The sequence below is a fragment of the Pantherophis guttatus genome, chromosome 1, assembly GCF_059756535.1.
Source record: "Pantherophis guttatus breed Tessera chromosome 1, ASM5975653v1, whole genome shotgun sequence".
Lineage (NCBI taxonomy): Eukaryota > Metazoa > Chordata > Lepidosauria > Squamata > Colubridae > Pantherophis > Pantherophis guttatus.
In genome coordinates, this window is record NC_142063.1 from 39,850,825 (window position 1) to 39,877,324 (window position 26,500).

The 26,500-nt window shown below is 38.0% G+C and overlaps 2 protein-coding genes across 4 annotated transcripts in view; one reads left to right on the top strand and one right to left on the bottom strand.

Annotated features, from left to right (window-relative positions):
- On the top strand, window positions 1-15,857 carry LOC117665997 (uncharacterized). Of its 3 annotated transcripts, none has more exons than XM_034418491.3 (7): window positions 1-130; window positions 2,874-2,939; window positions 4,088-4,138; window positions 6,954-7,017; window positions 10,542-10,645; window positions 12,959-13,496; window positions 15,702-15,857. In XM_034418491.3, exons 2-6 carry the CDS (start codon window positions 2,886-2,888, stop codon window positions 13,493-13,495), a joined length of 810 nt encoding a protein of 269 aa, XP_034274382.1. In that variant the 5' UTR covers window positions 1-130; window positions 2,874-2,885; the 3' UTR covers window position 13,496; window positions 15,702-15,857. The 3 variants fall into 3 exon arrangements, with proteins under 3 accessions (XP_034274382.1, XP_034274381.1, XP_034274383.1); XM_034418490.3 differs by lacking the exon at window positions 1-130 and adding an exon at window positions 2,078-2,183; XM_034418492.3 differs by lacking the exons at window positions 1-130; window positions 2,874-2,939 and adding an exon at window positions 2,086-2,183.
- A 7,614-nt stretch (window positions 15,858-23,471) lies between these two features.
- The window catches only part of DYNC1H1 (dynein cytoplasmic 1 heavy chain 1), a 62,919-nt gene continuing 59,890 nt past the window's right edge, over window positions 23,472-26,500 (bottom strand). The window contains exons 76-78 of the mRNA XM_034418488.2: window positions 26,324-26,492; window positions 24,267-24,394; window positions 23,472-24,162 (exon numbers count right to left, since the gene is read on the bottom strand). Of these exons, the coding sequence (XP_034274379.2) occupies window positions 24,034-24,162; window positions 24,267-24,394; window positions 26,324-26,492 (426 nt within the window). The 3' untranslated portion in view covers window positions 23,472-24,033. The remainder of the gene's footprint in view (window positions 24,163-24,266; window positions 24,395-26,323; window positions 26,493-26,500) is intronic.

Sequence of the window (26,500 nt, forward strand, 5' to 3'; positions counted from 1 at the left end):
GTCTAACTAACTGCATCTCATTTAAAATAAGAGTGGAAGATAATACCTTGTAAAGGAATCCAGAATTTGCTTCCTAAAAAAGTCAGGAAAATATTCTAAAAATACTTCTGGTACCTCAAAACAGACATAGGTAAATTTATTTATTATTTAAGAGTAACTGAGTTGGAAGGGACCTTTGGAGTCTTCTAGTCCAACCTCCTGCTCAAGTAGGAAATCCCAACACCATTTCAGACAAATGGCTGTCCGGTCTCTTCAAAACCTCCAGTGATTTAGTACCCACAACTTCTGAAAGCAAGTTGTTCCACTGATTAATTGTTCTGTCAGAAAGTTTCTTCTTAGTTCTTAGGTTGCACTTCTCCTTGATTAGTTTCCATCCATTGCTTGTCCTGCCTTCAGGTGCTTTGGAGAAGAGGTTCTTCTTTGTGGCAGCCCCTTAAGATTTTGGAATACTGCTAGTTTTCCTTTTCAGAAGACTAGGCTTACCCGATTCCTGCAACCATTCATGTTTTAGCCTCCAGTTCCCTTACTGTTCTTTTTATATTGTGGCAACCAAAACTAGATCAGTATTCCAAGTGGCATTACAAAGTTCCAATAATTCAATGATCTTAAGTTATTGATCCATGTAAGAAATATTGTGTGATTCCCCCCCCCCCTTATTTTTTTTGTCCTGGACTCAAATCTTCAACCTTGCAGTAGCTAGTGAGAATAAGTTGCTGTGCTTTATTTTCCAAAATAAAATGAATTTTACTTAGTACCTTATAGTGAATCTATAATTCTTAACAGATTCCTGACTTTTTTTGCCATCATAGATTAATAACAATTCTAAAATGTGCTTCATGTAGTTCATTTACCTACTGTACAAACCTTGGCAAAGCAGCCAACAGAACTGGTTATTGGCAGGATAAGGGGACCTAAATTCCTTTCTGATAGTTTACATGAAAGCTGGTAGCACTAGTGCAACTGCTGGCTATGCGTGATGACAGTATTATATTTTACTACCATAGAATTTTTAACAAAAAGTTTAGCATGAAAAATAAAAAAGAAAATTGAGAAAAAGTATGATAGATAAAATGTTATAGCAGTTTACATGTCACTCCTTCCCCAGCATCACAGTTCATTTCCCATATTCAACCCTTTTCAGTCAACCATTCCAGATACCAAGCCATTTTTCCCAATTTCAGTAAATGTCCATAAAGGTAACCCAACACACAGTTGTATCCATGATCAAACATCCTATTTTTGTTTTTGCTGGTTTTGTCATAGTCCATTGTGGATAATAAAGCTGTTTTTCCAGCTTTGCACAAAAAGTAGCTTTGCTTTTCCAAATCTAATCTTACGGGTCTTTTCTAATTGGCTATAAATCCTAATAGAAAAAAATAATATGGTTTCATTTAAATTCATTGCATCATATGCATTTGTACTATGCTTTTTCACAAATCTACCATGCCAAGTCCTTTCATGCATTCTACTTTTCTGGCAGTTAAAATTTGAAATGGTTTAAACCAAGCCAGTCCCTGACCAGAAATCAAATATATTATTAAATAATGTTCAATATTAACATTTCATTGTGGTCCTAATGGGGACTGTTCCCAAATGGCTTCATTGCTACATGACAGGAATTTGCAACTGTATAAATCACTGCTCAAAGTTATCAAAGTGATACTTTAACAGGGTTGAGTTAAGTAAAACATCAGAATAAATCTTATATTATTAAATCAATGCAAAAGTGTCTTCTAAAATGGCTGAAGTGCATATATAATATTGAAAATTGTTAGTGCACCTTGACCAGAAAGCTAAGGAATTTGGCCCAGTTTAAGAATGCAGCATGTATTACTTTTACATTTCTATTGTAAACCCTTAGTGAAGTGATTAGGGAAAATGGGAAATACTGTATTCAGAGGCCATAATTACAACTCCTTGCCCTGATAACATGCTTCATATTTTTGTTAGTAGTTTTCAAATGATTTTCTTACAAAATACTGATATTCTTAGGAGGGTAACTTCATATTGATGAGTGATGTCATAATAGAGAATATTCCATAGCATATGCTGTTATAGCAACAACTATAACATGACATGGAATGATTGTCTTGTTAGATACCTTGCTTGCATTTAGATGCCTGATTGTCTTGCAAGTTAGATACATTGTCTTGAGTTTGGAGTGTCATAAAGTTAACTGAAAGGTAGGCTCATTCTAGTTGGAATGATTCTGATATGAATACATTAGTTTACCATTCACAGTTTAGTAGATAGATAGGAGTTAGGTTAACTCATCTGGGAGACAATTTGCTTCATTCTCTGCAAAAAAATGGAGTGTTAGTGTAAACTAGGTGTTACTAATAGCCAGCTCCTTTTTCACACACCCAAAAAAAGTTTTGGAAGAGCATAAAATTGAAGTATAGAAGCCACAGCAGGAAAGTGCTTGTCTTTCCCTCCAACTCCTGCAATTCTGCTCCAACTTGTTTTTCGTGTCTTTCTCACTACACCTGTTGCCAGTTACTTTCTTTCCTGAGTATGATCAGGCTCCATGAAAACTTGAGAGGAAAAGCTTTTCTGCTTTTATCCCCTCTACACAATTACAAAACATGACCTGTTTAGGACCTACAAGCTATTTTGGGCCGATTCTGTAGCCACAATGTGTGGGAGTAACATTAAAACCTCTTTCAGGTATTTGGCTTCTCCAAACCCCTCTTTGGTGTAAGAAAGGCACAAGTAGACAATAAGGCCATTGGTTTTCAGTGGTTAACTTCCAGCTATGTGCAATAATGGATGAAAACATGACAAGGCTATAGAAATCACCATCACTTGGGATATGGGAATCTGGTAGAAGGTCATCCTTCAGCAAGGTTTTTCCCCTCCCTAATTTTGTTTAGACGTCAACTCTAATGGATTTTACCAAGTTTCCAGACTATATGGAGGGACTCGGAGACAGATTCATGGTAAATAGTTCATTTTCCTGTCCTTAAATTTCCCCCTTAAGTTAACATATTTGGTAATATATGAAACATATAATACTCCTCAAAATTTATAAAACAAATCATATTTCTTTACATTCAGTGTTACATACTGAAGTACAATAATATTTTGTATTATCTGGCAGAGACCCAGTTTAGTATAGTGATTAAGACACCAAGCTAGAAATCGGGAGACCGAATTCTAGGGACCAGAGGTTTAGTCTTTCAAGCTTTTGGACTCATGCTGGAACCCATCTTCAAGGAACTTCTCTCTAGCAGAGTATGTGCTATTCTGTATGTGGCATGTATACAGTGCCTGGTTGTGTGTGGCTTTTTAGTTATTGATCTGGAGTTATTGATTGAGTTATTGTTGGCCAGCTATTAAGTCATTAACTGTTGTTTCCTTGTGTTGCCAAGCTCTTGCCTCCTAAATACTTGATAAACTGGTAATAAATCAAGCCCTCCTAAATCTGAAAACTTGGAAGACTAAACCTCTAGCCCCAGTAATCCATCCAGATTGGATCCTGCAACATTGTCCTGGGACATGTATATTTGTTTGCCATACTATCTAATTTGGCCTATGTCGACCAGTAGAGTAGATATAGTCCAGGCAAAAGAAAAGAGGACTTCATTTCACAGCTAGTTAATGGGTAGAACTGGCTACCAACAGCTATAGAAAGTATATACCATTTTCCAGCTTTATAGGGCAGATACAATGAACAGACCGTAGTTGTCCAATTTTGTTATCTTGACCATGGTTTATGGTGTCCAAGATTGATGGGAACTGGACTCCAATAGTATAATGAACCTCTCCTGAATTAAGATAAAAAACATTAAAAACATTTGTAACATTAAGATATTACAACATAATACATTAAAAACAGAGTATAGAAATTCATGGAAAAGAACTCGGTCAACCAATATGGTATTTATACGTAGCTTACATTCTGGAAGATCACTTTCTGAATACCAAGTGGTGGAAATATTTTTAAAAATCTGTTACTTTCTTGTAATCAAAAGTAACAATAGTTATGCACTGTTAGAAATATATCGTAATAAACTTATTTTAAAAACAGTATTTTAATAAAGTTATTAGCCATTAACCAAGTTATTGGTTCTTTTCTCCAAATTAGAAATGTACAGTGGAATCTAGGACAAGACCAAATTGTGAAGCCAATTTTAAGGTACAGAATGCTGCTTCTAACTACAACCCTTCCTGGCCCTGAAGGTTGGAGGAAGGAGAGGGGAAAGTCTTTGCTTTGAAAGTTCCACAGTGAGATTTTCAAGCCCACCCAATATTTTGTTATCAGAGTTATTAATCTAAAAGGAAGTAAAGTTCAGAGTATCTACCTACTCTGAAGTAACATGCAAATGGGACAATTGTAAAAATTATGGTGATAAATTTTATGATATTCTTTTATAATAAGAATTATATGGTTTGTATCTATATGTATTAGACCACGGGTGTCAAACTCGTGTCACATTGCCGTCACATGACATATCGTGACGTTTTCCCCCTTTGCAGAGCTGGGTGGATGTGGCTTGCGCATGAAGCATCCAGCCCGCGGGCCGCCAGTTTGACACCCCTGTATTAGATATATATATGTGTGTTTGAATAATATTTGCATTAGGCAAATATATACAGAATTGTTACTAATATTTTTTTTTCTTTGTCATATATCAGATTTTTTGTTTAAAACACTTTTTATGGGTTCCCTTTTTCATCTTTGGCAATGTATGTATCACCATCACTATTTATGCCAGAGGTGGGCTAACATGGCTGGCTCAGGAATTCTGGGAGTTGAAGTCCACAAGTCATAAAAGGGCCATAGTTGCCCACCCCTGATTTATGCTTTGTTGTTATTAACAAATGCAAAAAAAATGCAAAAGAAATTAACAAGAATTACATGGTTTAATTGGTTAAAACTGTCACCTTGGTTGAGCTGGATGACTATAGAAATTAAATAAATAAATTATATATATATATAATTATAAATTATATATATATATATACACATATAATTATAAATTATATATATATATATATATATATATATATATATATATATATATATATATATCTTTGGTTATTCGGGTCTTCTCCCACGTAAAATTGGAAGTGTCTTGGCGACGTTTCGACGAAGTCTCATTCGTCATCTTCAGGCTGGTGTTCTCGGCTTCTCAATTGTTCCTGGAAGCACGAAGCCGAGAACACCAGCCTGAAGATGACGAATGAGACTTCGTCGAAACGTCGCCAAGACACTTCCAATTTTACGTGGGAGAAGACCCGAATAACCAAAGACCTACATACAAACACCCGCGAAAACAAATATATATATATTAATTCATAGGTATAAATGTGTGATATTTTTGCAATCAGGGTTTTTTCCTATGTTGAAAGATGTTAAATGTTATAGGTATAAAGATGTTATACCTATGAATTAAAAGAAATAAATATTTGACCTCTACAGGGAGGAGTCATAAAATATGGGTGTGTCTGGCTGAAGAGGTCCAAGAAGGCCGAAATAGTGCTATCCCAGTCTCCCATAAGTCTCAGAAGAAACAACATAAAATGTCTGACAGGCCTGAAAGCGATGAATAGAGATTTCATCCCACCATGGCCATTTAACATCTTTCAACATAGGAAAAAACCCTGATTGCAAAAATATCACACACATATATATATATATATGTATGTATGTATGTGTGTATGTATGTATGTATGTAGAAGAGGCGATAGACATCATGATCTCTGGAACGTTTATGTATATGTATGTATATATATATATATGTGTATGTATATATGTATATATATATTTGTTTTCGTAGATTTTCACGGGTACAGGTGTGCAAGTCTTGGTGTATTCTGGTCTTCTCCCGTGTAAGATTGAGAGCACTTTGGCAACATTTCAGGAGAATCTCATCTGCCATCATCAGGCTTATGCAAGGGGTCTTCTGCAGCAACTGCAGTTACTACTTCCATTACTATTTCAAATCTGTTTTATACACTGCTCACACAACTAAAGGGAACACAAAACTACTGTATGTAACAAACAACTTATTTAATAAGGCTATTTCATTCATTCAGATCTCGGCTGTCTTCTGCTTGTGTTCCCTTTATTTTTTTGAGCAGTGTGTGTGTGTGTGTGTGTGTGTGTGTATGTATGTAGGTCTTTGTTTATTCGGGTTTTCTCCCGCGTAAAATTGTTTTACGTGGGAGAAAACCCAAATAACCAAAGACCTACATACAAACACCCGCGAAAACCTCAGAAAACACACACACACACACACACACACACACACACGTATATAAATGTTCCAACTGTTTGAAAAAATGATTCAGATTTTTGTGCAGGTTTCATATCATAGGTTTTAAGTAGCCCCTTTAAATAGCATTTTTAGGAATGAGGAGCCATCTCAGCTTGATTGCATTGACTTGCCCTACTTTGTCTGGTAGAAGAGACATGCTCCAGATCCCATCAGCCAAGGAATAGCGGCTGGCAGGATCTAGGAGAAGAGCCACGTCTGCTCTGGCTCCTGTCCTTTGGAACATTCTGTCGTGTCAGGGAATTTTGGAAGTGGCTAGTAGACTAATAAGACATCCCACCTCCACCCCATGCATACTTTAGTTCTTTTATTCACCTTGTTCATCAGAACTGATGAAGCTCCTTGGATGCGAAGCGAAATGCCCTTTTCAAGGGGGAAAAAAACATTTCTTCCTCAAGAAAAAAACATAGTCCAGTTGCCTTTTGAAGGGGGGGAAAAAGCACATTTGAGATGTCTTGATGGGATCTGCAGTCTTTTGAAAAACAGGAAAATAATGGATCCATTTCAGCTCAGTAGTTCTATTATTTGTATGGTACCTTTTCAAGCAATTCATGTAACAGTATATTATTGCAAGGTTCCAGAGTAATTTTAGGCAGGAACAGATCACGGAGTTTTAAAAATAGCTCTAAAATATTCTTGTGAGTTTTTATGAACTAATTTTGTGTGAAACAGGTTATGCTGCATATGCCTCCAGATGGACTCCAAGAAAAAACAGGTCATGTGGCACATGAAGTAGGTTTGTATATTTTTCAGCTTTATTATATAATATTTCAATCATTGTCAATTTTATAATTGGACCAAGGCTTGAATGGAGCTTAGAGCCTTGTATTATAATCATAGGATGTGTTTGAAACAGTGCAGGAGATGAGTAACCATGTGCTCGTCCTTCTTAACATGAGTAATTAGGACAAAGCTGGGATTTTGACATATACATATAAATTTGCATTCTTGTTTGCCATCTGAAACTTTCTTCCCCATTTGTGTTGAGACTATAGCTCCTAGAATTCCTTTCCAGCACACTTTCCAAATCTTGGATTTATAGGTACAACACAACAGAGTCATTTGTGGCAAGTAAATTGGTTAGAAGGTATTCTCTAATCAGGATTGAAGATGTAGGACTAAACTACCAAATTGCATCTGCCAAAGAATGTAGGTGGACAGTGCATATGTTTTCCATCTGAGGATTTCACACCAAGAATGTTGGCAACCAACTACAGGCATTTTATTCTCTGCATCATCAGGGTTTCTTGGCAGCAAAGGCCAGGAAATGCCTGCCAGTTCTGAAACCTCCAATGTGAATAGCTCTTAGGTCCCAAGTCAACATCTAAATGGCTGGTTACCATAGATCTATAAAATGTCTTAACAAATTGTAATTTTTAATGTGACAAAAGGAAAAAAATATATTAAATGTATGTCTGGAGGGTAATCATATTAACTCCAATTCATCTTTTTCTAGCTTAAATATAAACAAAATTAAGCTAATTTAGTATTTGTTCTACTTTCATTCACAAGAGGCCTCCCTCTGACATACAGTACTATTTAAAGAGCAACTATAGCTCTTGAATCAGAAAAAAACCTGAGCATCCCTGTTATAAAGTCTCAGTCTGCATCAATTGTGGCTCATCAAGCATGAGTTTGGCCTATAGACCCAAAGCCTGATTTGCCTCTGGACCGTTAGTCTTACCGTCTCCTGAATTATATTAAGCTTCCTTTATAATTCTCCTTTTCCAGTCCAGTTCTTCTATCCGCTATAAACAAACAGATTGTAAAATGTGAAAATGGGATTTATTGCACATTGACTGGGATCCAGATATGTGCATGTATCACATTGCAATGGCTTTGAAAACGATGCTGGACCATTACTGTAATTCTTCCATCACTCCAATATTTTTTATAAATGTTTTCTTTAACAGAGCCTTTCTCCAATGCAAGTTCCATTTATTGCTATTCTGTGTCTTTGTTCCCACAAGTGCTTATCTGGATCAATGGGAGGCTCGTTTGATCCACACCCTGGAATTACATTGAGCCCTAACTATGCACAGGATTGAATTAACTCCATCAATTGAGAAATATCTACCTCCTGTTAGCTTGCATGGTATGCCAATTACTAATCATCAAAGACAAGGAGGAGAGGAAAACCCACAGAAACAGAGAGCTTCTTCATGGACTGCACTTACTGCCAACGCCCGTCTCCCTCACACAGATTGGCTGTAAAGGCCAGAACATGCTCACTGCTACCTCCCTGGACAATGAGGAAGTGGCAAGTGAGGTAACAAAGCCTTGACAATGTTCTCTTCCTGCAAAGACCTGGATACCGGACCTATCTTGGAGAAAGTGACTAGAGCTGATGTTCTAAAAATGGCCATTTTGGATAGCGTTCTTGCATTTTGTCAGAATTACTGCTAGGAAAATCTTGACTGCATTGAGAATATGGTAGTTTGGTTTAATGCAAGACAGTACTTAAAACGAGATGCCAGTTTGGACCGTTAGTTTTGTAGTGAAAGGTAACGAAAAATCAAAGTCTAATTGGGCCCAAGTTGATTGAGTTACTTTTCAGAGAAAGATACTTGGTTGTGTGACAGAACAAGAAATTATAAAAAGATAAAAAGGGATAATTCCAAGCATGAGAAATGTGACACAGAAGCAAATGTAGTAGGTTTTCAAATTTAGAATTAGGTTTGCAATCCAAGGTCCTTGCTGCCCATTGCTGGTACCCGGAAGAGATTCTGATGATGGGGCAAAGGCAGCAGGCTAGATTCCTGCCCCATCAAGCTTCCTGAGATCTGTCAAAAGAAAGGGATGGTGGTTGAAAGCCTTTATCTTCTTTGAGTTGGGATTATTTCAGCATTCCCCATTCTAGGAACCAGGAACAAGTTTGTTATCAAATATTTCTATCCTGGTACTCCACAGCTGAAGCCACATATCAGTTTCTATACGTTAGATGAAGTGGAACTCTGGAAATTGTAACCGAAGAGCATTAGCATGGGAAAGTCTGAAATATGTATCATGGTGCTTGATATTTATGGATCTCCTTGGCCAACTATAAAATGTGGTGTGTAAAATGGAGATCTGTAAAATAGCACCTAAGTTCTCTCTATGTTTGCTATTCTTTCTTTTTAATAAAATAAAATAAATTGAATGAGAGCAAATCCTCATCTCATTGTTTGCAGAAGAAACACTTACTATTATTGAAGGAGAAATTACTAACTCTTCGCTTGATAGATCATTGAAAAGTGGTACCACAGAATCAAAATCAAAACATATTCAAAAGCCTGATCAGCCTTAACAGCCCTTTTACGGTTCTTGTTCATAATTCCATTATATCCCCAACTGAGTCCAAATCAAGATGAAAGCAACATGGACAAATGGCAATAGCGTGTAGACTTATATATTGCTTCGTAGTGCTTTATAGCGCGCTCTCTCAGCAGTTTATAGAGTCAGCATATTGCCTCCTACAATCTGGCTCCTCATTTTACCAACCTTGGAAGGATGGAAGGCTGAGTCAACCTTGAGCCGGTCAGGATCGAACTCCTGGCAGTGGAAGGCAGAATTAGTCTGCAACACTGCTTTCTAACCACTCTGCCACCACAGCTCTAAAACTGTATAAATAAAACACTATTTTTTACATTTGATAATTAGCATATGCTTTACATATGGAAAGAGTTCTACTCAAGCCTTATTTAACAAAGTTTGTACCCCCAAAATGAGAGCAAGGCTATGTCAAGTATGTCTGTCCACCAATAGCATGCTCATTGCTAAACTCCTCTAGATTAGGGGTCTCCAACCTTGGCAACTTTAAGACTTGTGGACTGCAACTCCTAGAATTCTAGGAGTTGCAGTCCACAAGTCTTAAAGTTGCCAAGGTTGGAGACCCTTGATCTAGATAACTAGATCAGAGAGACTCTATTGCAAGTACAGCTATGTGAGACCAAATCATCTTCCTATCAGTGCATGAAGCCCCCTCTCTGCAGGAATCCATACTTGGGTCCTGGGTTCTCTATCAAAAGCAACGAAACAAAGATTAGCCATTCAAGAAGAAATGGCCAGCTTGGAAGGACCTTCTCTACTTCAAAATTTAGCAGCTAGTTGTATTTTTTTTTTAAAAAAGCCTACAACCATTGACCATTTAAAATAACAATAAAATAACTTCTTACCTCAATGCACTTGTTAAAAAACTTCCAAGGCTAAAGACAAAGATAATCTCTTTGCACAACCATAACTATATGATGACCAAAGCATTTCCTTTCTGGTTCTTTGCAGATCAACAGTGGAAGAGAAGAAACTGCACCAAAGGAGCATTTAATGTCATTGCCACAACTGGATCCATGAAACTGCGGAAAAGAAGGACAAACTTGACCCACAAGGTGCCCTAAGGGCTTTCTCTTGCTGGGTGAGAGGGAAAAGGGTATAAGGCTGGTCATACCTGAAAGATACAGATAGTGACAAGTCTTGTGTGCCAGAAATCTCCTCCTCTCCCCAATGTTGTTTTCTTTCAAATCATTTCTGCTCACATCATAATACAGCAAGGTTGGTATGTTGTAAGTCCTTGTTACACCAAGGCAGAATGCTTAGAATAGAATAGAATAGAATAGAATAGAATAGAATAGAATAGAATAGAACAGAACAGAACAGAACAGAACAGAACAGAACAGAACAGAACAGAACAGAACAGAATTCTTTATTGGCCAAATGTGATTGGACACACAAGGAATTTGTCTTTGGTGCATATGCTCTCAGTATACATAAAAACACAGAAGTAAAAGCCACATATTTACAGTCAAAATCAATGTATAACTAAAGCAATGAATTCAAACTTGGAACTGTTTAAATAAATCTCCCCAGTGTGGTGTCATCCTCCAGAGGAAAGTCCTTGATTGGGTTGTCTCAGTATTATGGAAGTTAGGAACAACATATCTCGGCAGCACAAAATTGGAGGAAACATCTTTAGCTCCAGAATTGCCTCCCAATCTCCTGATGGGCATCTGAAGGGTTGGAACAAGTTGTACTGGACATGGCTATGGAGAGTCTCAGTCATCCAGGTCATGGTTGTCCCAAAGGTGCTTTTTCAAGAGGCAACTGGGCTTTCGGAATTTTCTTTGAAGCTGTTTTGCTTCTCATCCAAGAAGCTCATCAGAGCTGAAGAAGCTTCTTGGATGGGAAGCAAAACAGCTTCAAAGAAAAACCAGAAAGTCCAGTTGCCTCTTGAAAAAGCAGCTTTGTACTAGACATCTATGACTTCAGCCATATTGCAACATGGAAAAACGATAATGCAGGTTTATATAATACCAGTAGGTTTGTTATAACCTGCTTGATATAGTTTTGTATTACTTCCTCTAAGAAAACATTGAAGCTCATACCCACTTTTAAAACAGAAAAATAATAATTGAGACTTCTTAACTATCAGGGGAAACAGAATTCCAGAGGACAGTGTCACCACAAGCAAAGACCCATTTGAGAATATCTGCCAGATGCCAATCTGTAAATGATGGCACAATTGTCTTTTGCTAAGTATCCAAATTGTCCAGATTTATAATGGAAGATTATTTGGTATTTATCCTCCTCTCTCCTGAGAACAGAAGCAAGTTCAACTGAATCACATGCCCCTTGTCTTCTCCTTTGTCATTAGTCACTTGGAGTATGTCGGTAGATGACTTTGAATAAAAAAATTCATAGCAACTACTAAATATGATAAGTCTAGCATGCAAATAGACATTTGTCAAGCCCTAATTGAGTGATAGGCAACTTGTGGCCCTATTTTTGGTTTTCATTAAAAATGCAACATGTAGAGTTGCAAGTAACATCACTGGTTTTCCCTACAGGTTGATTTAGTAGATATTCACTGGCTGGTGGAGAATATATTGTTGTTGTTTTTTTAAAATTTAAAAAATGTTTTATTATGACACAATATAACAATCACATAACATACAACATATAAATATATCTTTTTTTTTCAACAGTGTTTCTTTGTGGTCTTCTTTCCATTTTGTATCTATCCTCCCATCTCTCTATTACTATTTCCTTTTCTACATTGTCCCTTTTTCTTTGATTACATTGTATTTTCTAACACTCATAACCTTAATTTTTACATTTCTATACATTTATCATATACATAATTTATACTTTTAAATTCTTCCCTGTGTATATTACCCTTTATTTCTAGACTCAAGCCATTCATACCATTTATTCCAAATTATATAATAATCTGTTTCTTCTTTTTCTTTAATTTCTTTTGTTAATTTATCCATCTCGGCACATTCTAAAAAATTTTCTATCACTTCTTCGTCTGTTGGTATCTTTTCTTGTTTCCAATTTTGTGCATATTTTGGACAACTATAAAGAAATGGTTAGAAAAAATAATAGATCAACCAATTGAAAGAAAGCCGGAAACATTTTTGTTAGGAATATTCACAAGAACATACACCAAAGAAATAAAATATCTGATTCTACATATCATCACTACTGCACGGAGAATATATTGTTAATGGTAGAAACACTGAGTAAAAAAGATCTGTTGAGCTGTTTCTCCTAAATACATACCAGAAAATACATTAGAACCACATGCTCTTTATTTGAACTTCTGATTACCTGAATGGTTTAGATTCCTTTTTCTCCCTGTGCTTCATCCTTTTGGTTGAAATATTTATATAATAATACCTAATGGTGCTTTGTTCTAACAGCTTTCAGATTCTGGTGGCAGATTCTGGGAAGAATTTTCAATTCATCTTGATCATACCACAAGCTTTTCTAAGTACTCCAGGCATCAAAATGCCAATGTTTCCGTCACTGATCTGATAGAGGAATTGAAAATAGAGGACCAAAATTCCCTGTCTGCACTGCCTGCAGTGCGGCTTCCTTCAACAGAAAGTCCCAACGACATTGATATGCAACCCACCAGTGATCTCCAAACAGCAAATGAGATGATGAATCTTCCCCAAAGATATTCCAGGACTGCAGAACCTTCCACAGGGTTGGGAGCTTTTACTGATGCAGCAGGACTGATACCTGATCACCCCTTGCTCATGGATGTTGAGTTTTCAGAATCTGAAGGACTGACATCAACTCCTGCGGTGGCTCCTTTGCCCCTGCTCGCAGGATCTGATGGTGACATCGTGATGCATGATGAAACAATGATCAGGAAGTCAAAAGGGATACCAATTCTAGAACGAGTTGGGGAAACACTACGGCAAAAAAAACTGCGTGTCACCCAGGCTTGAGGTAGAAAATGGATATTTGTTAATATTACATAGAATAGAAGAACAGTGACAATATGTGGTGGGTAGTGCAATGGAAGAAAAAAAATATTTTTTTCCCACATTTTGTTCCTTTCGTTTTTTTCTTACTGTTTTCTTTTCTGTGTCCTTTTATAAATAGAAAACTTGTCCATTTTTTTGTGTGTTCCATAGCAGACATGTAACTGGGCAGACCCCTACATTTCCTTTCAGGCCCCGTCCAAGTTTACTGGAGGACAGAAAATAAAAAGTAGCCCTCCTTCCCAGTTCCTTGGCTGCCCTACCCTAAGACTTTTGAATGAGCTACAGACTGTTCCAACTGTCTTGGATAATAATTCTAGTCCTGCTTGGAGATGATGGGAGTTTCAGTCCCACATACAGTAATTGAAGAGCAGAAGATTGAGGACTGTTGAGAAAATATCTATACAACCACATAGAATCAATAAACTGACTTAGCAAGGTGGCAACTGTTATTAGAACCCATTCTCTCTCCCCACCCCCAAACAATATAGGAGAAAAAAATCCCAAGTATTAGCCACTGTTAGCCAAGTGTTAGCCGTTGTAATAATGTTGAGATTCCAACTGATGAGAATGTTCATGTTTTCTTCTTTAGTAGTGTAACAGTTAAGGAGAAGTCTCTTATTTGTGTATTTATACTGAATTGGACCCAGACTATGTTTGCATCAGTAGTGGGATTCAATTGTTTTTTACTACCGGTTCTGTGAGTGTGGCTTGGTGGGTGTGGCATGGCCTGGTGGGCATGGCCTGGTGGGCATGGCAGGGGAAGGATACTGTAAAATCTCCATTCCCACCCCACTCCAGGGGAAGGTTACTGCAAAATCCCCATTTCCTCCCAATCAGCTGGGACTTGGGAGGCAGAGAATAGATGGAGACGGGACCAGTCAGAGGTGGTATTTACCAGTTCTCCAAACTACTCAAAATTTATGCTACCAGTTCTCCAGAACTGGTCAGAACCTGCTGAAACCCACCTCTGGTTTGCATCCTCAGAGGGAAAACGTCTGTGTAACAACAACGTGCACATTTCCATCTTTAACCCACAGTCCCTCTGAGCACATATTTTATCCAAGGTTTCAGACTTACCATGTCATGCAAACTCAAAATGATGCAATTTTGGATTTTTTTAACCATACCTCTGATAAGCAAACATGAACACGGTTTTTTTTTTTTTTTAATTTGATTTATATGCCGCCCTTCTCCGGAGACTCAGGGCGGCTTACAATGCGTTAAGCAATAGCCTTCATACTTTTGTATATTTATACAAAGTCAGCTTATTGTCCCCACAAACTGGGTCCTCATTTTACCTACCTTAGAAAGGATGGAAGGCTGAGTCAACCTTGAGCCTGGTGAGATTTGAATTTACAGTAATTGCAGACAGCTGGTGTTAAGCACAATGCTTTTAGTCCTCTCCTGCGTGAGCTGCACTGGCTTCCTGTGGTCTTCCGGGTGCGCTTCAAGGTGTTGGTGACCACCTTTAGAGCGCTCCATGGCTTAGGGCCGGGGTAGTTGCGAGACTGCCTTCTGCCGCCAATAGCCTCCCACCGGCCGGTTCGCTTGCACAGAGAGGGCCTCCTCAGGGTGCCGTCGGCCAGACAGTGCCAGCTGGCGACCCCGAGGGGGAGAGCCTTCTCTGTGGCGGCACCAGCCCTCTGGAATGACCTACCCCCTGAGATACGCACGATATCAGACCTCCGGACTTTTCGTCAGGCCCTGAAAACACACCTATTCCATCTAGCCGGACTGGCTTGATCCCATCCTCTCAGTTTTAATTGATTCGGTTTTAATTGGGTTGTTTTAAATTATTTGGGCCAAAATTATTTAATTGTTTTTAAATTGTTTTTAAATTTTGTATACTATGTTTTATTTTGGCTGTGCACCACCCTGAGTCCTGCGGGAGAAGGGCGGTATAAAAATATAAATAAATAATTAAAAAATAATAAAAATAGTCTGCTGAGCCACCAGGCCCGTTATGTTATGTTATGTTATGTTAAGCATGCTGTGTACATTCTTCCATGCATCCTACATTTAGTTGCCTTTTTCTATGATTTTTTCTTACTGAGTGCAGTTTTACTATTAGGAAGCACCAAAGTTCTGCATATTCTTAATAGTTTTAATTTTGTGACAATGGAACAATACTGAAAATGGCTTATTGTCTCACTTTCCATTTTTGCAGTGATGTTGAAATGAATCACACGGCTCCTTCAGAGTCTTTTCTACTGTCTGTGATTGCTTAACTCTGATGAGCATAAATGGATTTTCACAGCTTCACAAATAGACACGTTTTAAAATAGCTGCGGTGAAATAAAACAAAAGATTGGGAACAAATGTATAGCTGAGTTTTTGTGTATGTATGTGAAAAAAAGAGATTAAATATCAATCAATCAATCAGAATGGAGCTGGAAGAGACCTTGGAGGTCTTCTCCTGCCCAAGCAGGAGACTCTATACAAAGCTAATATAATCCTTGGTTGTATAAACAGAGGCATAGAATCAACATCACAGAAAGTATTAGTACTGCTTTATAAAAACCTTAGTAAGGCCACATCTGGAATACTGCATCTAGTTTTGGTCACCACATTATAAAAAAGATGTTGAGACTTTGTGAAAAATGGAAAGAAGATTAACCTAAGACTGTCTACTGTTGACCTCACCCCATTCCTAAGTGGTCTGTAAGGGGCGTGCATAAGAGCACCAGCATGCCTACCATCCCTGTCCTACTGTTTCTTCTATTTATACCTATTTTATGTATCCAATCCATGCTTATACTTATTACCAAATATGTTTTTGACAAATAAAATAAATAAATAAATAAGAACAAGTAGGATGATTAAAGGCCTGGAGACTAAAACATAAGAAGATTAGTTGCAGGAGCTGGATATGGCTAGTCTAGAGAAAAGAAGGACTAGGAGGGACATGATAGCAGTATTCCAATATTTGAGGGGCTGCCATAAAGAGGAGTGGGGTCAGATTATTTTCCAAAGCACCAGAGGGCAGGACAAGAAACAATGGATGGAAACTAATCAAGGAGAGAAGCAACCTGGAATTAAGGAGAAACTTGCTAACAGTGAGCACAATTAACCAGTGGAACAGCTTGCCCTCTGAAGTTGTAGGTCCTTCATCATAGGGTTTTTAAAAAGAGATTGGATAACCAATTGTCTGAAATGGTATAGGATCTCCTACTTCAGCAGGGGGCTGGACTAGAAGACCTCCAAGGTCCCTTCCAGCTCTATTCTGATTCTGATTCTATTCTGATTCAGACTCATTGGAAAAGACCCTGATGTTGGGAAAGATTGAAGGCAATTGGAGAAGGGCACGGCAGATGAGATGGTTAGATAGTGTCATCAGTGCAAGTGGGGATGACTTTGGGCAGACTCCAGGAGACAGTGAAGGACGGGGGTGGGGGTGGGGGGCTGGCTTGCTGTGGTCCATGGTGTTGTGAGGAGTCGCACACGATTTAGTAACTGAACAACAACAATCAAGACCAACACTATCATTGGAATGCAAGATATTATACATCTAGAAAAAGCTTAGCATTATAGTAGTCCTCAACTTATTGAGCCACAATTGAGCCCAAAATATTTGTTGCTAAGCAAGGCAGTTGTTAAGAGAACTCTGCCCCATTTTATGACCTTTTTTTGCCACAGTTGTTAAGTGTGCAGTTAAGTGATCATGTAGTCATTAAGCCACTCTGGCTTCTCCCATTGACTTTGCTTGCCAGAAGCCGGCTGGCAAGGTTAGAAATGATGATCACATGACCCCAGGACAATGCAACTGTCATAAATACATGCCAATTGCCAAGCATCTTAATTTTGATTACGTGATAATGGGGATGCTACATGATTATATTTTTTAAAACCAGTCATAAGTCACTTTCATCAGTCCTTCTGTAACTCTGAATGGTCACTGAATGAATGGTTATAAATCAAGGGCTACCTGTATACAGTGGTGGAATTCAATTTTTTTACTACTGGTTCTGTGGGCGTGGCTTGGTGGGCGTGGTGTGGCTTGGTGGGCGTGGCATGGTGGGAGTGGCAGGGGAAGGATACTGCAAAATCTCCATTCCTTCCCAACTCCTGGTGGAAGGATATTGCAAAATCTCCATTCCCACCCCATTCCAGGGGAAGGATACTGCAAAATTCCCATTCCTTCCTAACTCTGGGGCCAGCTAGAGGTGGTATGTGCCCGTTCTCTGAACTACTCAAAATGTCCGCTACCGGTACTCCAGAACCTGTCAGAACCTGCTGAATAGCACCCCCTGCCTGTATATCTCTTCTCATCTTCTAGTTTGGGAGATTAATTCCCAGTTTCTTGACTAATTTACGATGATCGTTAAATAACATCATTCTGAGTCTCTTGACAAACGTTTGCAGTAGTTTGCAAGTATGGAGTTTTTATCATCTTTTCCAATCTGATGCTGTCCAGATGTGCTGAATTATAATTTGCTCAATTGCTCTGCTTGGGGTGCATTGGAGGAATCTGGATGGCTAAGGTAGGTGGACTTGCATGCTATTTTTTTTTTAAATGACAATTTGTATCTCCTAAAATTCCTCCTTGTAGTAACAAAGATGGAAAATGAATACTTTTGCCTAGGAATTGCAGCCATTTTGAAGTTAGTCAGAAAATTATTTATTTGTCATTAAAATGCTTTCAATTAATATCAGAAATAAGTTGAGGGAGAAAGGAGAGCAGAGGAGCATTTTCATGCCTTTACTGATAGAATTCTGATCTACGTAAAAGAATAACTATTACAAATCAAACTAAGACATTATTATTCGTTCAATTTAGATACTGTCCATCTCGCAGAGTGACTCTGGACAGTGTACATTTAAAACATAAAAACCATATAAAAATAAAATACCTTTAAAAAGATAAAAGCAGGGATAAAATAGGTTGAAAGTCAAAAGGTGGGTGGAAGGCACCAACCCCTCCCCCTCCAAGGGTTGTGTGCTGCTAAGTAAGCCTCATGCCAGTGGGCAGAGCCAGGCTTTCAAACTCCTTCAAACTGCTACAAAAGGCTAGGACAGAGGGAGCCTGCCCCACCTCTGGGGGGGAGAGTATTCCAGATGTGGGAGCCACAGCAAAGAAGGCCCCATTCCTGGACTCTTGTCAGTCAAATTTCTTTAATCAAAGGGGTCCATAACGTATCTTCCCTACCTTCCCTTCCTGGCCAAATGGGATGGGCTGACATGATAGGGATGAGATGGTTATCAGTCCAATGTAACTGTTGTCAATTGGAAATGGGAATCATAATTGGCATGGGGCTGTGAAAAAATTGCTACAGATATTTGGTTAATATATTAAGCCAAAGAATACCTTCTATAACAGTGTTTCTCAGCCTTGGCCAAGAGGAATGATGGCTCAGTGGCTTAACGATGCTGGAGAACGCTGTGCTCCTGTGGTTTGAGTCCTAGCACTGTGTGGTAGGATGAGCTCCCAACATTTGCCTCAGCTTCTGCCCACCTATCAGTTTGAAACCATGTTTTATGCAAGTAGATAAACAGGTACTACTTAAGTGGGAAGATGAGCCAGCACTTTGTGCGGATGGTCAGAAGCCTGCCAGCGCTGGGCCTTCCCGGATCAATGTCCATTTGTGAGGCGGCTTTGTTGGAGGGAGAAGGTCCCTGAACGCTGTTTGTTTTTCTTTCTGGTGTGGAGCTAGCTCATCCCCTGGGGTGCACCTTGGAAAGTGTGCGAGCATGAACCAAACGGACTACCAATCTTAGACAGCCAAACTACTATGTACTCTGCATTGGCATTATAGTTTCCTGGATAAAGTAACATTGACATATGCTAAACAAACAAACGATGATTGACCAAACAAACAAACAAGCTAGCAAGCCTTGGCCATTTTAAGATGGATGGACTTCAACTCCTAGAATCCCTCAGCCAGCATTCTGGAAAGTGAGGTCCACACATCTTAAAGAGGCCAAGGTTGAAAATTTTTGTTCTGTAGTTATGATATTGGCATGACCCAAAGTAAAAAAAGAAATCTCAAAGGAAGGAAAGAAAACAAACAAAAAACATGAGTTTCTAGTTCCAAGCGGTCATAGAGTAGAGGGAAGCATGCTAGAAAGAGCACCCATTTCCTCCCTCCTGCATAGTTTTCCTAACTATAGAGGTGGAAATTAAATTATCTGGATTCAACTGAAGACTAGAAGGTTTCTGAACTTTTCATAGTAGAACTGGGGACTTTTTTTCAGCTTCCCATGAAAAAAAGAAGTTCACGTAAAAACTTCAAGAAATTCTTTTTCCCTTTACATTTGGCCATTTTGAACTCTAGAGCTTTTGGAAGGAAACACAGGTGCAGACACTTAAGATAATAATTTAAGGCAGGAAGGCTAGGCAGACTGAGAAGCAGCTACATCTGTAGGTGAAAAAAAAAAAGACAAATGGCAACCTTGCAGCAAAGGACACAAAGGAGAAGGAAGATAAAAAGTAGGAAACTCATGGAAGGTAAGTGCTCAATACCACACTGCTTCCTTTAGATGTATGTATGTATGTATGTATGTATGTATGTATGTATGTATGTATATCCAAAACCCTCAGTTCAAAATCTGGGTTCTCCAGCTAAGTCTGGGAAAGAGCTCTCTGTGACTGAACTTTCTTGGACAGTGGCCGTTCCTGCTCCCTCCAAAAATTTGGGGATTGTTGGTTTCAGCCTATTTAGACTTGGGCCAGGCAATGCTGAGGCCTTCAGCCCTGGAAGGCTGAATTAAGTAGGACCATGAACTTTGCCAATGGCCATTTTTATTCTTGTAATGTTTTAAAGGAGTTTAATCTTGGTCTAAAGATTGTTTTTTATGGGCTGATAATAAGTTACAAGAAATACACAGCTGTTTTAATGTTAAGGCTTCAAACCCCATGTTATGTTTATTACATATAGGTATATTAGGAGTCGGTCAATTCTTTTGAAACAGTATTTCTTTTGTTTGTTCTTCAAAAAATATGCTTGGAGCTAATTTAGGCTAATTTAGTAATTTAGCTACAATCTTGCTCTTTATAATTGTTTATAATTGTTTGAAATTATACTTTTTTACATGATAGGCAATACGTGAATATTTTAAGACAAATAAAAATATGAGCCATAGTTTGTCTAATAGATGAAGTTACGCTTGTGTATCTTATGCCTTATGGATAAGTACATTGTTGTTTTAGGCTTTAAGTTAAATAATGGCAAGTAAGTACTTCTTTATAATATGTATGTACAGTATATGTCATATGTATACATATCTGTACATATACATGGCCTGCAGATATCCATCATTAGATGGCAACAGAGAAAACTCTTATTTCATAGCTTGGTTGCTCATCAGTTATAACTGGGACTACAGAATAACAAGAGGTTATTGAATAAAAATGGTCAATGTTTTCCATTAACCATTAAATCAAGGAGTGTATTTTTTTCTAACCATTTTTTCTATTCTTTTTCAATAGTGTCATGTGATTTAGTGAATGCAGAGAAAAAATCTGCTGATATAGAACGACTAGCTTACAGATACACGGTAAAGTCATTTTAAAATGCTATGTTTCAAAAACAAACCCAGTTAAAAATTGATTTATTTCACCTGGATTATTCTTGGCTTTAAGTGAATAGGTTTGTTTAAATCTAGATAAAAAGACTATGTTAGAGGGTTGAATTGGGAACTTTAGCAATACTGTTATCACCTTTTGTAGTAAGAACTAGGACTAAGAAATGAGATTCATGCTTTTAAAATAAATAAAATTTCCCATTCCCTTTGCTTCTCTTTCACAGCAAAAATGTTCTGTTGACTCCAGCACCGGATCTGACTCTGATGCTAATGTAGAGGTAAGCTGCCCAATTGATGAGTGAATGTAATGTACCTCTCCATGGGACTGAAAGGCTATATTTCCCATTCTGATTCCACCTAGTAATCATATTTTATTATATAACATTTCTGTGGTAGGACGATCAATGGATGAAGTGTTTTCACCAGTATACTCTTTTTTAAAAAATCAATCTTAAAACTTGAGGTTGGACATTCAACCATGGCTTTTCATCCAGAACTGAAGCAGTCCTCATTTATTTCATATTATTTCCAGGGGCTTATTGTGCAGGCTGTGCAAGCTATGCTTTCACAAAGCCTGATTATCTGGAGGAATGGGGTTAATTAAATGGGATAATTTTGTAACCCCCCCAATGCAAATTTGTCTAATGAACTCAAGCAGACGTTTGAGAAATTTAGAGGTGATAGTTCAATATGGTTACTTTATTATGTGTAGAATAAATTGAATTAGCATTTTAAAATGTAGGATGTTAATTAGCAACTTAGCTATTTGTAGAGTTTACCATTTGTTGCATACCAAATATGCAATAACAATTGTTTGCTTTAGTTTGTGGATCCTTACGATGGAGACGATGAAGAACTCTCAAGCAACTCAGACTACGATTTGGATTTTGATAACTCACCAGTGGTTTCTCTTAGTGATGCCATCATAGAGGGACAGGCAAGAAAATACCATCTGCTGCAAAATTCATCTGAACTGCTTCAGACTACAGAATCAGAACCACTCTGGTTTGTGACACCAAATTCTGAAATGTCAACTTCTGAAGATACATTGCAGCCCATGTTAGTTGATTCTGACTACAAATTATGTGAAGTGTTAAATAGCAACAAAAAGCAAAGACGACCTGCTCCAGAATCTGGAGAAAAATTAAGAAAGAGGTTGCGGGTGATTTGAGGTGTCAAATGGCTTAATTTAGTATAACTGAATGTGAATTTGGCCAGGGATGAACAGGTATTTTATGTTGCTGAATATTTCCACTGCAAAGGGCAAACTGGTGGCACAAATAAATAAGGTAGAAATTTAAATGTTCAAGTATCTTTTATTTATTAGATTTATGTAACCCATCTCGTTTTGTTTTTTAATCTTTAAGTAATTCACTCCTCTGAAAGTATGCCTTCCAATCAGGTCAATATAAGAACTATTTCTGTCTTTTATCTCATTCATATTTGGAAGCTGAGGAAGAGGAACTTTTACATTAGTATGAATGAATCAAGGAGGACCCTGATCCTTTGTATGCTCTTCCTTCTTGATATAAATCAGACATATGCAGATTATTGTGAGTAAAGAAGGTATCTGACAAAAGAGAGATACTCCAAATTCATCTCTCAGGCACAGAATTCTTAGGTAAGAGATGAAAGATGATTGAAGAAAAAGGTTGGCAGGCTTTACCAAGCTCAACAAGCATTAAAAAGCTGTAAATTGCAGCTAACTAATCTTCATTAAATGTGAGAAAAAAAACTTTCATATCTGCCAATGGGAGATTTGAGTTCTCTCTCTCTCTCGAGAGAGAGAGTTTTAAGAACAGGTTGACCAGACACCTGGTCAGGTACTATTTCTATACAAAGGACAATAGTGCTCCAAATACTAGGAGTCCCTGCAGATTTTACTCCATTGCTGGCTATAGGGGGCGATGCTCATCTCTGTTTCAAGACCATTGACCCAGCATTGCCCAAAGACATTTATGTGGTCATGTGGCCAACATGACATCACAAAGTGCTGTTACCTTCTCACGGAAGTGGTACCTATTTATCTACTTGTATTTGCATACTTTTGAACTGCTAGGTTGGCAGGAGCTGGGGCGAGAATGGGAGCTCACCGCGTCACATGGCGCTTGCGTCTTGAACCTGGGCTGCCGGCTGGCAAGCCCAGTGTCTTAACCACTGAGCCACTGCACTGTTCCCCAAATACTAGACCATTGCTTATTTTGTCTTGCTGCTTAAGATTGAAAAATCAGAGGAAGCAGCAGCTACCTTAAAGTTGATATACATTTTTTGAATGGCACTATGAGTGGGAACCATGTAAAGGACAGAATGGATATGTGATTGTAAGAGAAAAGTAAGTAGTAGGCAAGAAATTAATTGGATGAGAGAAAAAAAAGTTCCTTGCAATCTAATGGATAGTACATAAATCCATAAGCCATTTTTAGTTAAAAGGAGCTTTTATTATAAGCAACTCGTTTCTAGGTACCCCCAGAATCAAGTAAAACTTGAATAATATAACCTGTAACATAATGCTGGCTTTTATTGGAAGAGAAAAATCCAGATTAGATGGCCCAATGGAGAAAGTTAAGATCCAAGTCTTATATTTGCCCTATTGCTCCTAGCTTTTGCTATACATTTATTACATGAATATAAAACTACTGGAGAGTATCAGCAAACAAACGGCAATGAATGAATATCTTAAAATAATGAATTTTAATACATAAAATCTAAAAGTAATGTAGGATATTTTTTTTCTGAAGCTCAACCTAGGTGTAGGCAAGAAACAGAACTGAGGAAAAGGTTTTGTTATGCGATTTCTTCCTTCCTGTTTAGTATAGGAAATCAACCCAGGTTTGAATGCCTTCTTGCATTACAGAATGTCATTAATTAGTATTATCTTAGCTGTTCGTTTACAATTGATCTGTTCAAGAAAGTACAAACTAGAAATAATGCTGTAAAGTTGCATTTAATTATTAATTCAACATTAATATAGGACCATTTTACTCAGTGCACAGGACAGCCACACCACGCTCATAGAAGCTACGAGGATCTTCCTTGGTAGCAATTTCAAAGTCAACAGTGAAGATCAGATCAGCCCGAGTAAAGTTCAGATAAACAGGCAGGGTCACCTGTAAAATAAGTTCAGAAGTTGGTTAGGAGGATGGAAATACACAAGGAGAATGAAAACAGCATGCCTAGCTGGAAAGCATGAGTGAAAAGGCCCTTTTCTTACCACATTAGACTTTTTATCGGCATTTGTCTGTTTAATCCAGCGAAGTTGAGTTATGGGCAGTACGGTTGAAATAGCATTGGAAAGTGACAACTTGTTGTTATTACAAGTGGCTCCTTGAAGTTTCAGTCCTGCAAAGGAAGTAGAAGAATGCTATTTGAAATGGCACAGAAGTACACTAAAACTTTGCAATGTTCAAATGTACCACTTCATCTTTGAAAGTGTGTGGTTAATGGATAGGTTACATATTCATTTCAATAAACGGAAGGAACTAATCCAACATCAAAGAATGACATTCGAAGCATTTCATCCAAACAACAGCAATTTTCAGTTCAGTTTCCCCTTGTCCAATTTAAAATGGCTGAAATGTATTGACTAAAAGAGCATGCAATAGCTTTCATATATTTATTCAGTTCCTCAAATCAGTTCAATGCACATTGTTCATTCATTATCCTCACATTCTACATTAACAACCATCTTGTAAGATACTTTATATCAAGAGGTGGCGACTAACCCACAGACACCCAGTGAGTTCCACTGTCAATTTGGTTCTCCATCGCTCTCAGTCTGGTACTTTGATTATAGGTAGTCCTTAACTTACAACAATTCATCAAGTGACCGTTCACAGGTACAATGGCACTAAAAAACCCTGACTTATAACTGTTTTCATACTGACAACCATTGCAGCATCTTCGTGGCCATATGAACAAAATTTGGATGCTTGGCAACTGGTTCATATTCATGACAGTTACAGTGTCCCAGGATCGTGTGATCACCTTTTATGACCTTCTGACAAGCACAGTCAATGGGGAAGTCAGATTGATGTAACAACTGTGTTACTAACTTAACATCTGCAGCGATTTACTTATCAACTGTGGGAAGCAAGGTTGTAAAATGGGGCAAAATTCACTTTAAAATGTTTCACTTAGCAACAGAAATGTTGGGCTCAATTGTGGCCATAAATTGAGGACTACCTGCATTAGGATACACAGATTCTCAAATTCTCAGCTTGTAATTGTCACATTTTAAAATGTGTAAGGCCCTCTGCCCGAATATCCCTATGGTAGTTGATCTTTCTTTTAAAAAAATACTGTAATAGTGAAATATAAACAAAAACAAAGAAAATATGATAGAACAAAAGAACAGCTACTGAATATATATTAAAAGCATTATGAAGCCTTTCTGGCTTGTCTCCTCCGTATGTATCTCCAATTGATGGCCAAAGTGATACATAAAATGATAAAGAGTTCATTGCTGATTTCGGTTTAAGTCCAATAAACCATATTCCAAATGTCTAATTTTGTCTTGTTGTGTGATATGTTCTATATAAGGGAGCCATTGCTATTTAAATTTGGCTCTTATGGGTATAATCAGTTCAGCCATGGCAACATATTCTCCAATTTCCGTATGAAATATTCCCTGCAAGGTTTCTCTTTTCCAGTGCTGTGCCAACTTACTTTCTTTTTTTTAAATTTGATTTATATGCCGCCCTTCTCTAGAGACTCAGGGCGGCTTACAATGCATTAAGCAATAATTCTTCTTGAAGCTGTCAACATATATTTTAGTAAATTGTGATATTTTAAAAGTTTGCTTTCCAAAATTATACCTACTGAAAACATCTGTGGTTGGCAGATAATTTTCCTTTATTTATTTGGATCCTACCTTTATTATTTTTACAAATAACTTAAGGCAGTGAGCATATCCAACACACCTTCTTCCTCCATTTGCCCCCCAAAACTCTGTAACTGAGTGACTGGCCCAAGGTCACCTAGCTGGCTTTCCTGGCTAAGGCGAGACCAGAACTCACAGGCTCCCCTTTTTAGCTTGGTGCCTTAATTTGGATCATTTGCTCAGGAAGCTTCTAAAGAGAAAATGATTTCTTAGCAGCCACTTGGGAATGAGGCCGGTTTCCTCTTTCAATATTCCTTGAAACCAGCCACCAACATAAGGCACATACAGCTTAACAAGAGAAAGTTAACAAGTTTGCTTTCTCCTAACTGGAGAAACAAACATACAAACAAACAAACAAACAAACAAACAAAAAGCCGGGGGCAACTAACCAGTTACTCCAAAACTGCAGGCATCCAATACTGCATTCTGAGTAGTGGTTACATTGACTTCCAGGCAGAGTTCTTCCAGGGACCAGCTGTTAGCTTGAGCTACGTATTGCCTTGTAGCAGTAATGTAGGCCTCGGGTACAAACAGGCCTCCCAGGCAGACATGGATGTTCTGTGGAA